The 17099-nt window shown below is 49.5% G+C and overlaps 1 protein-coding gene and 1 long non-coding RNA gene across 4 annotated transcripts; one reads left to right on the plus strand and one right to left on the minus strand.

The window, feature by feature from the left end:
• Positions 1–3310: 3310 nt before the first annotated feature.
• Positions 3311–4072, minus strand: LOC103636543 (uncharacterized). Its single transcript, XR_558057.3, has 3 exons — positions 3967–4072; positions 3777–3856; positions 3311–3680 (listed from the first exon to the last, which is right to left on the minus strand). It is a non-coding gene; the product is annotated as an uncharacterized lncRNA (long non-coding RNA).
• Positions 4073–8138: 4066 nt separating this feature from the next.
• On the plus strand, positions 8139–13255 carry LOC100273033 (uncharacterized). Of its 3 annotated transcripts, none has more exon segments than NM_001152605.1 (5): positions 8139–8730; positions 8811–8963; positions 11860–12063; positions 12168–12633; positions 12735–13227. In NM_001152605.1, coding segments are annotated over 5 exon segments (1413 nt in total). In that variant the 5' UTR covers positions 8139–8294; the 3' UTR covers positions 12889–13227.
• Positions 13256–17099: the final 3844 nt, after the last annotated feature.

Consider the following 17099-nt stretch of genomic DNA (forward strand, 5'->3'; position numbering starts at 1 on the left):
ACTCAATTCATCGGTGATCTCATCAAAAATAGGCATGGGATATCTGTTCTTTACAGTATAAGCATTTAACCTTCGATAGTCCACACACAACCGCCACTCTCCATCTTTTTTCTTTACCAACAGAATTGGGGACGCAAATGGACTAGAGCTGTGTTGAATAATACCACTGTTCAACATCTCTGTTACTTGTTTTTCTATTTCGTCCTTTTGCTGGGGTGTATACCTATAGGGACGTAGCCTGAATGGTTGGACCCCAGGAAGCAGTGGTATGGCATGGTCAATCCATCTCTTTGGAGGTAGACCCTTGGGCTCTTCAAATAGATGACTGAACTTGTTAACCAACTCAGTAATCACTGCAGGTGTTTCAACTCGACCACGTTGAAATTCAGTATGTAACTCCAACAGCTGCTCAATGGCCTCTTGTCGAACCAAGGATTCGAATTGGGTGCCACTGATGAGGGGGCATGATTGGGTCTTTGGTTTTACTCCTTGTAATTTGATCTGTTTCCCCTTGTACACAAAGGATAACCATTTGTGTCCCCAGTGAATGGCCATGGGACTATGTTGCTCTAACCAGTCCATGCCCACTATTAAGTCATATCCACTTAACGGTAATATCTTGAAATCAGTGACAAAGGTGGTTCCCTCACATAGCCACTGGCACCCAGGTACCATATGAGTGCTCCACAATTTCCTTCCATCTGCCACTTTCACCTGCAAGGGCTGTTGTAGTGGTCTAACCTCAGTCATCACTCCTGACAGGTTGCTGTCCATAAAACTAGCAGTACTACCAGAGTCAACTAATACAAGTACTTGCTGGCAATGTATAGAAGCCCAGAGTCGAATGGTTTTATTTCCTTCACTTCCTGTGGCAGCTGCGACAGAGATAGCCTCAATGCTTTCCTGGTTGGCTTCTAGAGCAGACTCCTCCATTTCCACCATGTGCTCCTCAGCAGAACCAGCTAATGCCCACATTTCTTCCACTACCTGTAACGGAACCGTGTTTGAACAACGATGGAGTTGACCCCAACGTTCGCCACACTTAAAGCATAGTCCCTTGGCTTTTCTGTAAGCTTTCAGCGCAGCCATCTTGCTGTCCTCCCCTTTGACAGGAAAGCCTGCTGAACGATTGCCTAGACCAGGAGGCAAAGGTAGTGGCAATGGTCCCGATTTGGAGGAAGCACGATTGAACAATCCGGCGTCAAACTTCCTTTGATCTTTGCGTACTGTACTGGTCATCACCTCCTCCTTCAACAGTGCTAGTGAACAAGCTGTATCCAAGTCCACAGGACGTTGTATGATCACCACCATTTTAATCTCATCTCTCAACCCATCCACAAATCGTGCTGTTACCATGGTCGATGTCAGTTGGTTCTCATGTGCCAATAGCTGATGCAGTAATATATCAAACTGCTCTATATAATCAGAAACAGATCCAGTTTGATGTATATGATAGAACTGTCGAATCAACAGATTATGCTGATCACGATCAAACCGAGTGATTAGTGCCAAACACAATTCTCCCCAGTTCATTTCTCTAGTTCTAGCTTCCATGGACTGCAACCAATAGAGTGCCGAGCCCTCAAAATGCATCACCGCCATTCGTATCCACATCTCAACCGGAATAGCATAATACTCAAAATAAGTTTCACAACGGCTCTTCCACAGCTTGGGGTTGGATCCATCGAACACCGGAAAATTCATTGGAGGCAAATTCACACCCGATCCTTGAGACCAGTTTATGGACGCAAATTGGCTCATAGGACTTGGTACGAACGACCCAAGTGCAAACTGCTGAGGCGTATACATACCTCCCATCGGTAAGGAATTCCGATGGATCTCTGGTTCAGGAATCGGCCTCCGGAATGGATCGGCGGTGCGATGCAGAGTTGGTCCTGTCGCCGTCTCCATAGACGCCATGATCGTGGAAGAAGTTGTCGACGCGACTGTACCACCTGGTACCGCGCCCAACGTTGTAGATGGTGGAATCGTGGTACCCTTTGATGTCGTCTTGTTCATCTGGTGCTGCATCTGACTCAGCACGTCCGCCATCTCGCCCACCTTCTTCTCGATTCCTGGCCGCCATTTCTGGAACTCGCTTCTATCGACCACCAGTCCCTGAACCGTGGACTCCATCTTCTCCATCGTTGCTTGTATTGCCTCCATGCGTCGACTCATATCCTTGTTACCGTCGTCGATTTTGGCCACCAACTGCGCCAAGGAATCCTCAACCCGCGGCGGCGCCATCCCTCCAGCCTTCGCCTGAAATCTGGTGTGATACTCGTGAGGAGGATCCAGATTGGCTCTGAATACCAATTGTTAGCACGTTCACAGGGAGGAGCTCGCGATCTGGGATTGGCGATGTGGACAGGTGTTATTCCTTGCGGTTCAAATCTGTTCGGGTTTGTTCAACAACCAAAAGCCAAAAGCCAAATTACAGAAATGGCAGCAGTTCGCCTTTTATATTTGCTACTGAAACCCGAACCAGAGATACGCTCATCCCCTGTGTTACAGCCAGTTGGCACCAATATATTTGGAGTTCGGCTTCTTAACTCTGTTGCTCCTTCTCCGCTTCACAGCTCCATCAGCTTCCGCTTCCAACGTCGGCTTTCCTCCCATCAGGTTTTCTGTAGTCGGGCTGGCGCCATCCTCGCGTGGTGTAGAGTTGTTGACACTCTTCCAACCCGCGGACAGGACAAACACAGACTCGACTGGAGAGGACGAACGGCGTCTGGTCAATTCGTCCGCACGCAACGAAACTCGCAAGCGAGAAGCAGTCCTCATCATGGACGATGACGGATCGACACCTATCTCCAGCCATTCTGCCTTTTGCCCATGCGCACACCGCCATGCTTCTTTTCGCGCAAGCGGAGCGACCTGCCGACCTCTGCTCCTGATCCCGATTGCACTTGCACCGCTCTGCCCGTGCCACACGTGCTTATCCCACAGCTCCTCAGATAAAACACCGCGACACGAAACTCCAACTCCTTATTAATGGCTGCTAGCCTGCTAGTGCTGCTAGCTAGACGAAATACGAGACGGGTGGAAGAGTCCGGAGACCGGAGCTTCGGAGCTGTTCGTTCATCACGCGGCACGTACTTGAGCTGACGCGTCTGGTCTCACGTACTGTAGCTGTAGCAGATGTCGGGCCAATGGAGGCAGGTCAGCCGAGATTTATCGCACAGCTGAATCAACGCCTTCAGAGAAGAAATGGTCAAGGAAAGGCTATCAGGCAACCTGGTAGACACGGTCTCGAACATCGCGCGTGCGTGGAGCATGATTGAACAAGCTGGTAGTGGTAGGTAGGATCTGCATGAAAATAAAGACTCTGTCTCTGTGTATATGATCGCGAGTGGCATCGGCCGGGCGACAGTGAATAACAGCAGTGGTTACCTCACATATAGTACAAGTCACAGCATCTGTCCGTGGTTATTCCTATACATCTGATGGTCTGAAAAAGTTGCCTGCCCAGGCAGGCTCCAGCTCCATCCAATCCAACCCACAGCCAACAAAATCTCATTCTCAGGGACGTCCGAATCAACCAGGCCCTCCTCAGTCTTGGGTCCAGCATGTCGCCGTCTTCCCGATCTTGTGGAGAGCCTTGACGACTTCCTCTGGGGTAACGCTCCCCGTCACCGTGACCTTGTTTATCTCCGTCTCAAGGCGATAGCTCTCCATGTCTGCATGGTGGCCGGAAGCATATAAAGTGGATGATTAATTTCTGTGGTATATATATAGAAAGAACTTACTTGACCATAAGCAAGTAATAAGCTCACCGTCAATAGTTTTGATTGCCTTCTTGATGGCCTTGATGCACCTCTCACAGTGCATTCCAACCTTCAGCTCCACAACCTAGCTATGGCCATACGAGCTTTCAGGCTTGCCTCCATATAAACATGACACACATACTTCTAGATGCATGTAAGGTAATAATAGACAAGACAAGGGAGCCGATAAAGAACTTACAGCCATGGTTTCCGGAGAGTAGAGCAGGAGAACTGAATAGCCGAGTAGGAGACCCACTGTGCACAAACTCTTCAAGCAGCTTTCAAGTAGAGATGCCTGGCTCTCTGCTTCCTGGAGCTTATATAGCTGCACCCGTACCTTCCTCTTTTCTGCAAGCAATCGCAACTTTTGTTCTCCACCGTGCAAAAATTAAAGCATGCACTTTGCGGTAGCTCACATGAGGTCAGGCACTTCACACTCGAGAAGGAGCACCCGAAACAGCCAAAGGCCGGCCACTACAGGAATAGGGTAGAATAAAAGAATCTCCTTTTGAACTGTACCCAACCAATCGCTTCTGAAGTTACTGATTACATTCAGCCGACTTGCATAATTGCTCTGTAAGAGGCTCGAACCTGCTGTTGAAATGGATATGTGTGTAATAAAGTGTAGATCTTTTTTTTTTTGCCTGTTGGCCTGTGTATCTCTAGAATGTCAGTTTAAATATCTCTGACGTTATTGCCTATGCATTCCATTTTTTTCCTTTTAATATAAAAGGCTAAATACCATGACTCGAACCATCCTTCAGTTGTGGGTTAGCTTTTGACATTTGCTATGGCCTCTGGATCGATTCCTTCTCTCTTCTGCTCTATTGGAGACCGGCAATTCAGCCGTAGCCGTTGATCCCGGCCCACTCTTCACATCGTCACTGTCCACAACTTTATCATAGAAGCTGCCGTTCTTCTCATCGTATAGATTCCCCGTGCGCACCTCCTGTGCATGCCCAGCAGAACAACCACTGCGTCTCGTCTGTTGGTGGTTGCTGATCCAAAGCACCACCTGCTTCTAGCAGCAGAAATGTCTTCCTCATCTGGATCCAAGTTAAACAGCCCGCCAGCCCATGCGGGATTGCTCACCACAGTTCCCTGTTTCAGGTGGCTTTGTCTCTTCTTGAACCGTATCTGATTCATTGGTTCCTTCATCAGACGGAGCCTCGTTGCCTCTGCTGAGAAGACTGTGCGCTGTGTAAACTCCAGCAAAGACTGGTGCAGCGATGCCTGGGATGAAGAAGAAGTTGTCAGCAAAATCACAGCGTGGTATGCTGGGGTAGCTCCGGTACAGGCTACAGTCAGCATACTGGCATAAGCAAGTCATGTGGAGGAGAGCGACGGCGACCACAAAGGATATGTGTGCTCGCTCGTTTGGACGGCACATACCATTCTTGCATTAAACTTCCGTGAGCTCAGCAGCATCCTCTGCTACCCGTTCAGTTTGTGATCCAAATTCTAAAGAATACGGCTAAGTTGGCGAACAAAGCAGAGGCCCGTCGCCGAAAAGCTTGGACTCGACGTAGGCCAGGGACGCCTGGGGGTGTGGAGGGCTCCGCCTCCCGCGGTACGGATCGTTCCCTACTCACATTAAGTCAAGATATTGATTGTGTCTCTTAAAAGGCCCCGACTAAAAAATTAAATAAATCTTCTTTTCATGTCTACACTACATTTTTAAACTATCATTATAGCCTTTTGTCGGTGTTTATAACTACATTATACCATTTTATAATGGGAGGTGGCTTTCTCAAGAAGGAGTCACTGGGTGATGGTAAAACCGAATGTTCTACCCTCGTAAAGCCACGTCCGCCCATCGGCTTCAGGGTCTCCTGGTTTGTCTTGTTTTTTTATCACGGATGGTGTGGGCAGCATGGCCTAAGCGCCATCATTCGAGCTACGCCGACCCCTGGTCTCCGTAGCCTGGGGCTCGATGCGGCTTGTCTCGTTGTGCCGTGCAGGTGGTCTGCGCACTCGGGTCTAGTCCCGATAGGTCATGAGTGCGCCGCAGGCCAGGGTTTGTGTGGGTCGTATGTGTGCCGCAGCTCGAGGGGCTCGTAGACCATGAGTGTGAGGCGGACTGTCGCCTCTGTTGTGGCTCGGTTCCAGGCATAGTTAGTGCGACTGGTCACCTTATGGCAGATCAGTCTCGGCCAGGTGAGGGATCCATTTGAGTGATTTCCCTTCGCACCCCCCCCCTTGTGTGGTTCCTCCATGTTCGACCCCAAGCTCGGTGCCACGGGGTTCGTCCGAGGGCGGGTGCTTCGAGGGTAGACGTTTCCTCCCCCAACTGACAGACGGATCCTAGTTGCCAGAGCCTTTTCCTTAACACTCTTGTTGACCAATGGTCCTCAAGGACAAGGGACCTTATCCCTAACAGTAGCCCCCGAGGGGGAGTATCTCTTCTCAGGGGCTAATGAAGGGTCGGGTGGCGTTTGACCTCAGCGACTGTGGTACTTATTTCCTTGGGGCTCTTGGCATTGTGCTGCTATACTTTGGTGGTAATCTTCGCAATGCCATCGATCCGCCTGAGGGTTCATCAGCGGTAGAGCTGGACCTGTTGTTAGGTGATTTTGATGTTGCTGCGAACGTCGTGCTTGGGGCGATGCTATGAAGGAAATAGCACGCAATCACTCGTAGTTTCGCGATTCGTAATTTTCCATGGCTCCACGTGTGACTTAGCTGCTCTGATGACACGTATTGGTTTCAGCCCCCTGACCCCATTTTGTCTAGAGCCCTTTTTTTGGTATGGGGCGCTTTCCGTGCAATTTTCACTCGTCCGCCATACTCGTGTGGGGCGAGCCCTCGAGCCCCTGCTCGATGAAGGGGTTCGTCTGGGTGGCTTGTCCCGTCTTTTTAGTTTTACTCTCCCCTCGTATTCCCTCCGCAAGGATGGGGGAGGTGAGCCGAAACATGCTTTCCTCGATGGGCTAGCAATGTCGCTCGGTGAGTTACAAACGGGTAGGAACCATCCGAGTGAGCCCCTGGTTCCTTCCGCACGATCCAAGCGCGGAGTCCGCTAGGAACCGCCCTCATATTCCCGGGCGTCGACTCATATAGTTGTTGATTCCGTTCGACCGAAATCGACGGCTCGCTGCCTCTCTCCACGATAAACCATGAGTCAGACTCTATCATGACTTGAACATGAGCTGGTGATGCCCTTAATTTTTCGTATGTCAGGGTCCTGGCCGCTAGCGTGCCCATCTCTGGCTGCCCCTCGCTCTATTTTCGCTGGAGCGGTCGTGAGCCCTCCGCGGACCAGCCTTTGAACTCTAGAATTCACGACTGCCTTGCTGTGAGCTTTTCGTTTTTTTGGTGCAGAGGGGTTTGTTCGGATGCGGGTGGTTCTAGGATAGACATTTCCTCCTCCAGCTGGTCGGCGGGTCCTACTTGCTAGAGGTTTTTCCCTAGCGCGCTTGCTGACCGGTGGTCCCCAGGGACTGGAGATCTTATCCCGACACTTTTCATCTATTTTATACTCCATTCTTTTATACTCCATTCGCCCCAAAATATAATCCATTTTAGACTAAACATACATTGTTTAATTAATCTATGAATATAGTTTGCACGTATGTCTATATTTATTATCATTTATTTGGATGTAAACGGAAAAAGGCTACAAAGAACTATATTTTGAGACGGATGGATAGTTTGAGAATATTTTTAACTTGATTTTAAAATTTAAGTCTTACTCCAGCCGTCCTAAAATAGTAGTTATTTTAGCTCTTTGTTTTTATGTCTATATTCAAATGGATGAATATGAACCTAGACACATGTATGAAGCACATACGTTAAGTATTTGCATGAACCTGTTAATTAACTAAAACAAATTTTAATTTGGGAACAAGAGACTATTATTTTTTAATTTAATCTTTAAATAAAAGATTTATTGTGTAATTTAGTGTATGCATACCAAATAATGTTCAAATTTTAAAACTATCACTGAATTATTAAATGGTTTGACCGAAATAATGTAATCAAATGTATATATAAATATTAGCATATGCATATCTTATTGTAAAATCCAGGATACCAACTGGCGTCGGCCAGCGTTTTCTGTGACCTGCGGAAAACGACCGGTAGACAAAATTCGTAGGAAAATGGTAGCAAAAGTGTCATTTGCTCCTGCAATGCTGCTTATATCAGCCAGAACGCAAATAATGGCGAATGCCACTGCATGTGCTAATTGCTAAACAAGTCCAGCTTCACCGTATCATCGCGAATGACGAACCCGAGCCGCGTTCCCGTCCAGGTACACAGGAGCATGGGCGAGCACACAGGAGCATCATCACCTCCAGCCCCAATCATACCCACCTCGCCTGTCGTGTTGAACATCACCCGCACGGAATGACCAAACTGCACCCTGTCGACCATATACTATACTAGTACCATTCTTCTTCCCTCACCACGGAAGAGTAAAACAGTAATTTCAGAGCTGGTACCAGTCGCGTGCTATTTTAACGACTGGTTCCCGCTCGTTCGTCGGCGAGCGCCACCCACACGCCACGCCCGAGAGCGCCCGCGAAAATGACGCCGCCGGCGAGAACATCAGGCAAACGCGCGGACGCCGGCGCCAGCGCGGGCGCGATAGACGAGCCGCTGCTGCCGGAGTCCTCGGCGGGTGGGCGGCACGGCGGCGGGGCGTCGGTCTCGGGCGCCGTGTTCAACGTGTCGACGAGCATCGTCGGCGCCGGCATCATGTCGATCCCGGCAGCGATGCGGGTGCTCGGGGTGGTCCCCGCGGCGCTCCTCATCGCCGCCGTCGCCGCGCTCGCCGACGTCTCCGTGGAGTTCATGCTGCGGTACACGGGGCGGGGGTGGGGCGGCGGCGGCAAGGACGAGGCGGCCACGTCGTACGCGGGGACCATGGGCGACGCCTTCGGCCGCGCCGGCGCCGCATTGCTCAACGTCTTCGTCGCCCTTACCACCACGGGCACGCTCGTCGTCTACCTCATCATCATCGGTGAGCTAGCGGCTTCGTCGATCGAGAACGAATTCAGGTCGAATCGAGATTGTGATACCGTGTGCGCGCGCGTGCCGCAGGGGACGTGATGTCTGGGAGCGTCGGCGGAGGCGACGAGCACGCCGGGGTGCTGCAGGAGCTGTTCGGCGCGCGGTGGTGGACGGGGAGGCAGTTCGTGCTGCTCGTCACCGCCGTCTTCGTTCTGCTGCCGCTCGTGCTCCGCCGCCGTGTCGGTAAGTTGTTCACATCTGTCAGTTGCGGGGTGCATTGGTTGATTTTTTTTAGAAAGAATTCAAGAGCAATAGTTTCGTTGAGATTACATATGATCACTTGATTGAGATTGTGTGACCGCGATTGGCGAATCGTCCAATCTGATTTAATATTACAAAAATGACCTTAGCGGACGGGTGATATAATAAAGCGGTAGTATAACGCATGTGGGCATGTCGGTTTGGATCTGGCCCCAAGTTTTAAATGAAATAGACAGTTTGGTAGGCGGGGCATGGTGATGAAGAGATGATGATGATCACTCCATTTCTGTGGAGTTCCGACGTGCAGCCTGTGGCCACAATCTTATTATTGTTTGTGTTTGACATTTTCATGGGAAGATGGGTTTAACGTTTAAGTAGTTGGCATCCTGCCTTTTCCCTTGTCCTTGAGCAGAACCAAAACGCTCCATTTCTGTGGTATACTATAGTAGAAGTCCAATATTAGGCTGTCTTTAGCAACGTCCTCTATATCTATATTAGAAGGTCAATAATGAGTTCCAGTAGTATTGATGCTAGGGATGGCAACGGGTCGGATTCGGATCGAATATTGAAAATATCCGTCCGCAGTCATATCCACGGTCATAGATAATATCCGCTCGCGACTATATCCACGGGTAGAAAGTCATATCCATATTCATGCCCATCGGGTTTCGGATATCCATCGGATATGATAAAACCATTTTCAACAATTGAATAACATAATTACATAACCACTTCTAGACGTCATCCTGCTAATACACCACATTGTCATGGAACCAAATTTATTAGAACCAAACAAAACTGAACAATCAACCAATTTTATGTACAACCAAACTGAGCACTCACTGTCAAAACTGAACCAAACTGAAACAGAGGCATATGTGTGTAGTGTGTGGTGTGTGTATTAATATATATAATTCGCGTGCATTCAAAGTTGGCAAGGAATTAGTAGTAGCAGTAAACTATTCATTCAACCGTGAACGGCGAACCTGAAGGGCTGGCAGGGGCACAATCGCGAACGACGAACCTGAAGGGCGGCGCGTCGTGCTCCCGCGGCTCAGAGCAGGGCGGAGCTCAGCGCAGCTGCGCAGGGCGGGCTGACGAGTGACGCGGGTCGCCTGGGGCGTGACAGACGCAACACAGATATGCACAGGGAGCCAGGGGCGCGACGGGGGTCGGTGGCGGTGTGGGTGGCTTGCCTGGGTGACGGTGCGTAGGGGTCCGGCGGCGGACGCACGACAGGATGCTGGCTCCAGGTGTGAGGCGTCCGGCTGGCTGCATGCTGCCTGGGGATTGACCGATTGAGGGGATGGCCGGATGGGGAATTAGGGATTAGGGTGGGCTGGTGGCTTGGTGCTTTGGTGGGCTGAATGTTGCTTTGGTGGGCTAGCGCCTGGGCTCAATGGACAATGGTGGACTGGTGATTTGTTCATTAGTGTTCATGTGTGGGCCGACAATAATGGACTAATGGTTAATTTCGGATATCCAACGAATTACCCGCGGGTGAGATTTAATATCCAAATCCATGCCCACTTTATCTCGGATCGGATACAGGTCTAACTCGCGGGTCAAAAAACATATCCATATCCTAATCCGTCGGGTCGGATATCCGCCGGATATCCAAATCCACGGATTAAATTGCCATCCCTAATTGATGCAGATATTCTCTCCATCTAGTTTATGGCTCGGCTTGAAGGATGTTGAGATTGATGTGATATCGCTTGCACATGCACGACAGTACAGGCTTGGACATGATTGACACCCATTAAAAGTTTTAGAAAATACGGCCCACGGCCCACGTGACAATGACCAGCTAACAACAAACCCGGGCCCGTTTGCCAGCATTCTTGGTTCAGACCTCGTGTGTCATGTGTGTGACTCAGCTCTTATCCCAACGCCATCCCCATTCCCCACCCATCGTTTTCTCGCCCACTCGCCACGCCTACACGCTCTCGAGCTGCCGAATCCCAGATATACGCACGCGCACCAAACAGTCCCAGCAGTCCAAACACGCCGCTGTTCTCAGCGATGCCCAGCGCCGGCAGGGACAACGCGACAGCGGCGGAGGGGGCCGCGCAGGCGCTGCTGCTCCCGGAGCACGCCGGGGACGACGACGCCCCGTGCGCGGGCGGCTCCGCTTCGGTGCTGGGCGCGGTGTGCAACGTGTCGACGAGCGTGGTGGGCGCCGGGATCATGTCGATCCCGGCGGCCATGCGCGTGCTGGGCGTGGCGCCGGCGGTGGCGCTGATCGCCGGCGTCGCGGTCCTGGCCAGGGTCGCCGTCGACTTCATGCTCCGGTACACCCGCGGCGCGCCGTCGTACGCGGCGCTCATGGGCGACGCGTTCGGCTCCGCCGGGGCCGCGCTGCTCAACGTCTTCGTCGCCCTCAACGGCTTCGGGACACTCACCGTCTACCTCATCATCATCGGTAACGCCGCGAGACCCACACCGGCCATTCCAGCGCGCTAGCTAACTGCTAGCGAACGAACGTGCCATCCGGTTCCGCCCCGGCCGTGCGAGTGACTAGACACGCCATATGCATGTTGTCGCCGCGCGTGCAGGTGACGTGGTGTCGGGCACGGCGAGCGGCGGGGTGGCGCACCCGGGGGTGCTGCAGGAGTGGTTCGGGCGCCAATGGTGGACCAGCCGGGAGGTGGTGCTGGTGGCAGCCGCGGCGATTCTCCTGCCCCTTGTGCTCCGGAAGCGTGTCGGTACGTCGATGCGAATTGTGTAGAACGTGGAAACGACATTGGTCACCGACTCACCGTGCAAAATTTAAAAGATTCGACGTTTTTTTGTTTCAAAACAAAACTGAATCGCCAATAATATTGCGGATGTCGCTGGTAGCCTGGTACTCACAAAGCTTCCCTTCAACATCCAGATTCGCTGAGATTCACGTCGGCCATTTCCATCCTACTGGCGGTAGTGTTCATGCTCATCAGCTCGGGGATCGCGCTATACGCTCTCTTCAAGGGCACCGCGACCATGCCGCGGATGTTTCCTGACTTCTCCAGACTCTCCTCGCCGTTCGAGCTCTTCACCGCCGTCCCCGTCATCGTAGTCGCCTTCACCTTCCACTTCAACGGTACTGGTTTCTTCATCCTTCTGCAACAACCATGCATGCAGAAAGCTGAGCTCGACTTTTGCTTTTACCCCATTCGAACGTCGCTCGAAATTAAACTGATGCAGTGCACCCGATCCGCGCGGAGCTGAGCAAGACGTCGGACATGAAGGTGGCAGTGCGCGTCTCGCTCGTGCTCTGCGCGGCCATCTACGCCGCCGTGGGCTTCTTCGGCTTCCTCCTCTTCGGGGACGCCACCATGGCCGACGTCCTCGCCAACTTCGACCGCAGCTCTGGGGCCGGTGTCCCGCAGGCGCTCAACGACGCGGCGCGCCTCAGCTACGCGCTGCACCTCGTGCTCGTGTTCCCGCTCCTCCTCTTCTCGCTCCGGGTCAACGTCGACGAGCTCCTCTTCCCGGGCCGCCGGCCGCTCGCCGCGGACACGCGCCGGTTCGTGTCCCTGACAGCCGTGCTCATGGCGGTGCTCTACGTCCTGGCCATCGCAATCCCCAGCATCTGGACGCTCTTCGAGTACTCCGGGTCCACGTTCGCGGTCACCATCTCGTTGATCTTCCCTGGCGCCATAGTTCTCAGGTACGGTACCGAGTACCGACGGCCAAATTAACTATGAACCGCTTTTGCATTGTCACTTAATGCTATGCTATCTTACAATCTAACACTCGGTTTTGCTGCAGGGATGTTCATGGAATAGCGAAGCGCAAGGACAAGGCATTGGCGGCAACGATGATCGTTCTGGCAGTGGTCACGAGCAGCATCGCCATTGCCTCGAACATCATGAGCTCCATCAGTGACGAAGACAGAGGAGGTCATGTAGCTGGTAGACGATAATGGCTCAGATCGAATCAAATTAAAATGTGGTTTCCAGGCCAACCGCGCGTGAAGATTGCTGCTCGTGTCATGCGTTCCTCCTGGGTATTCTTTCTTTGCAGCGAGATTGCTTCGGCCCCTGAGATGCAAGTTTAGTCTGTGCCCCCTCATGGTGTAGATGTTTGTGGTTGAGAGGAGATACGTTGGTACATGGTAAGGAAATTACCAGTTGGCCAATGCTGTATACTTGTTTCGGTGATACATTACAGTGTAAAATAGAAAACGGTCATATTTTCTTTTTCAGGGGTTTATAAACCGTAGCAAATAATTGCAGGCCACTTGTTAGCCATCTCCCATTACAACAGAAAGATAGTCCACCTTAGCCTTACCCTTACCATTCTAAATGCCAGACGTAAGAGCCATTGATGAAATTGCTTTAAAGGTTTTACTCAGTTTAAGCACACATTTGCTGTAAAGCATAACTTGATCTCTTGTACTATAGTTGTTTATTTAGAATACTTAACAAATTTAGGATTATGAGCTCTAGTAATATAGTATGCAAAAGCATCAGACTCACCAATCCAAAGAGATAGATGCTCTCTAGCTATCAATCGGCACGACTCATTTCTAGCAACTGCAGAAAAGCACTCCCAACGAACTAGAGATCTATTAGGATTACATTTAAGAACTGATTGAGCAATGCCATCACATTCTTGTTCTTTATTCACAAGGCAGTTATACCGGAGCAAGTGGCCGGTACCACAACTAGATCTAGCACTCAAAATCTGCTTACAATACTTGCAAAGAACACCATACCTTACAATCTTATCATCGATAACATGGGTGAGCTCATAAAAGTCATTCCACACTTTGGATCTAGAAGCCCTCTTGCGCTTGTTGTTGCCGTCGGAGGCGAGCTTGCCACAATAGTAAGGTCCGTGAAGCTTGTCCCCATCCTGCCATGAGGCTGAGCTTGCTCGACGAGGATACCGAACAATGCAAGGGCATCCTCCTCCTCCTCAAGTCCTCATTATGTTCCTAAAGCTCGTTCTCCTCTTCCTCCGCTACGGGGTCAAGATCCATGACTTGGATTTGGATATAGACCCCAACAGATCGACCTCGAGGTCGGCCGAATTTCTTGATGGCTCTGGCCCCTCAATGGCTACGGGACACCGATGAGGCATCAAATGTGGAGGAGTCACCATAGCGGGCTCGTAGTACCATCCATACACCATGAGCACATTTAATGTCACACACAAGATCAAATACTTTTTCGCTAAAAGCACACATCAAATAGTTAGTAGCTTGTGCATCAAGTTGTGGGCAATTCTACGCTTGTGTTAAATTGCTCTCATCCAAGGTATAAGAAATACCCTCAACCATGATCCACAAAAACTTAGGAGGGTTCGAACAAAAATGGTTAAGCATATGCTTGGTTATAGAGGGTTCGAACAAAAACTTAGGAGGGTTCGATACTAGATAGGCACAACGTCAACTCGTGCCGTGATGGTCAATGCCAGATTGCTTATTTGGTCATCTATAGCCCTTGACGACAAACAAGGTTGCTCTCTCTATATATAGTTTTGCAGACAAAAGGGCACATACACACGATCGTGTTCTTCCGCTCCTTTCATTGATCTACACGATGTTGTAGATGAAATAGAAAGTGAAAGTTACATTGTCAGCACGTACGTGATGAGATGCTGATAAATATGGAAGGATCTCCAAGTATCAATGCCGAAGTTCCATTCGAATTTTCAAGAGAAAATCTCGGCCATACAGAATATTGTCCGTTCTCTCATTGTCTCAATTATCGCAGCGGCAGCAATGACACTTTTCTAGTACTAACGTTCGAAATCTGTTCGAAATTTCACTATTCGATCAGATTTGCAAAGAAGTTGCCACTGACACGATATATGAGTCAAACGACGACCATTTTTCTCCCAAGAATATCAGTTTTTTATTTTTCTTTTCCAAGCACGATGACACTGCGTCCGTTACTTGTCCTTGCTGAATTACCATTTCTGAACGCCAATCCTGCCACGGGATCTGGACAGTTCAATCGCTGGAAATTCAAATCAGAATGTAAACACAAACGCGTGTGAGTAGAATAAATCGAGTTGAAATCGAAATCATCGATGCCGCCATTATTTCCCTGCTCCCATATCGATCGGTCCTGTGAAAAGGGAATTTTCTGAAGTCTGAACACCGCGGTGGCCACTGGCCATGGCGAGCAACCGCGCCTTGTTCGTGTTACCTATGCTGCTCGCCGTGGCCGTGCTTCTCCCCGAACAAATCGCCCTCTCTTCGGCAGACTTCCCTCTCGGCCGCCAGGCCACAGTGCAACTGCCTCCGGCGCCCTACCAGCCGGGCTTCGCCGCGAGGGCGGTGGTGCTCGATGCCAAGCAGGGCCATCGGCAGCCGGCCTTTGCCGCGGCCGTGAGCGCCGAGGCCGGCGCGGGACGGTGCACGTGCTCGCTGGTCGTCCTTCTGGGCGGCGTTAAGGTCTGGGCCTCCGACCATCTCGAGAAGTTCGTCCCGGCTGCCCTGTGCCGGCTTGAGCTCACGGAGGACGGCCAGCTGCGGCTGACGGACGGCGCCGGGAAAGTCGGGTGGCTGTCCGGCACGGCGGGGCAAGGCGTCAAGGTGATGCACCGTGATCTCTGTCTACTCTTTCTCCATTGTTTGTTTACTTCGTTCGTCGTCGTCCATTGTCTGGCCATTGTTCTGCGTTTGCTACCAGGAATTAATGATTGGGATTTGTTCGTAGATTTTCGGGGTAGACGATAAAACAGTCCTAGGATTGGCTGTGCATGACTGCATGGTTACATAAGTTAGGCTCAGTTTGGTCCGTGTGACTAAAGATTAGTCCCTCCATTTTAATCTTATTTACTCTCTAAATTATCAAACAGTTAGATTAAAATAAAGATTAAACTATTTTAGTTTTTAGTTTACTTCATGGGGTGACTAAAAAAATACTAAACCATATTAATTTTATTTTTTGCCCCTCATTTATTTCAGTTGCACTGATGGCGAGAGAATGGTAAGAAGTATTTTGATCCTCTTATAATTTATTTAATACGTTCTGAATACTTTTAGTCTCCATTAATCAAATAAGATAGGGACTAATTAAACTTTAATTTTTGGACTGAGGCGGCCATGTTTTCTATAGTATTTGGTTGAGAGTCAAGCCGGGGCGAGGTGAACCCCGGAGTGATTTTTGGAGGCGGCGTGATCCCAAAAAATCGAGGGATGGTGTCGCCCCCGACTTATCCAATTTTGATCTCAAACCAAACACACTATTAATCATCTGCGATAGGCATCTACATGGGCAGTTTTTTGATGAGATTTGCCCCGCTAGGGTGTGGCCAAACCACATCGGCCCAATGCCGTTTCTGTATTATTACACGAACGGGGAATTACCAATGCAACAGTACCTTCGTTACCGAATGTAGCTGATAAAAGAAATAGCTCATAGTAGAAATGAAACAAAAATATATGAACTGCAAATTTTCTTAAATTTGATTTGATTTCAAGAAAATATTAGCAATGTTTATATCTCCAAATAAATTTATTACAAAATATACTAAAAATCTATTTAGCTAATTATATACTATAAATATATTTTTTATATTGGCCAAAGATCAAAATAATTGACTCATAAAAACAATATTAACTTATACTAAGTGTTTTGTAAAAAGCAGGGGGAAGACACAAGCAGATTTTTTCAAAAAAATACATTTCGTTAAAATAAGATTTTCGTTAATAGCCGATGTTATGAAAAAAAGAGTAAAATGTGGTTTCTTTGGGCACAAAAACATGTATGGGCTTATTAGAAGGCCTATGCCAAATATTTCACTAAAACTCGGTAAGGCCTTGAAGCTGTGTTTTTGAAAATGAAGTACCGGTCACGTGACTAGAGGGTCAATGAGAGTCAATCTAAATTTTGGTGTCAAACACTAAAAATAAACACTTCAATTCAACTGAGATTAAGTAAGCGCTCAAACTTAACGCACATCAGTAAACCAGTGATCTCATGATTAAAAATGTTCATAAGACTCATATAAGACCAGCAACACAAACGGGTCGCAAATCGGATACCGAAAAGTCTAAATCGGTCTAAAATTGTGTCACTAACAAGTGATGATTTCAGCAGCACGAAATTTTGTTATCGAATACAAAACTAAATCAAACGAACTCCAATTGAAATGAAATTTTACACACTTTTAGAA

The sequence above is a fragment of the Zea mays genome, chromosome 8 (assembly GCF_902167145.1).
Source record: "Zea mays cultivar B73 chromosome 8, Zm-B73-REFERENCE-NAM-5.0, whole genome shotgun sequence".
Classification (NCBI taxonomy): domain Eukaryota; kingdom Viridiplantae; phylum Streptophyta; class Magnoliopsida; order Poales; family Poaceae; genus Zea; species Zea mays.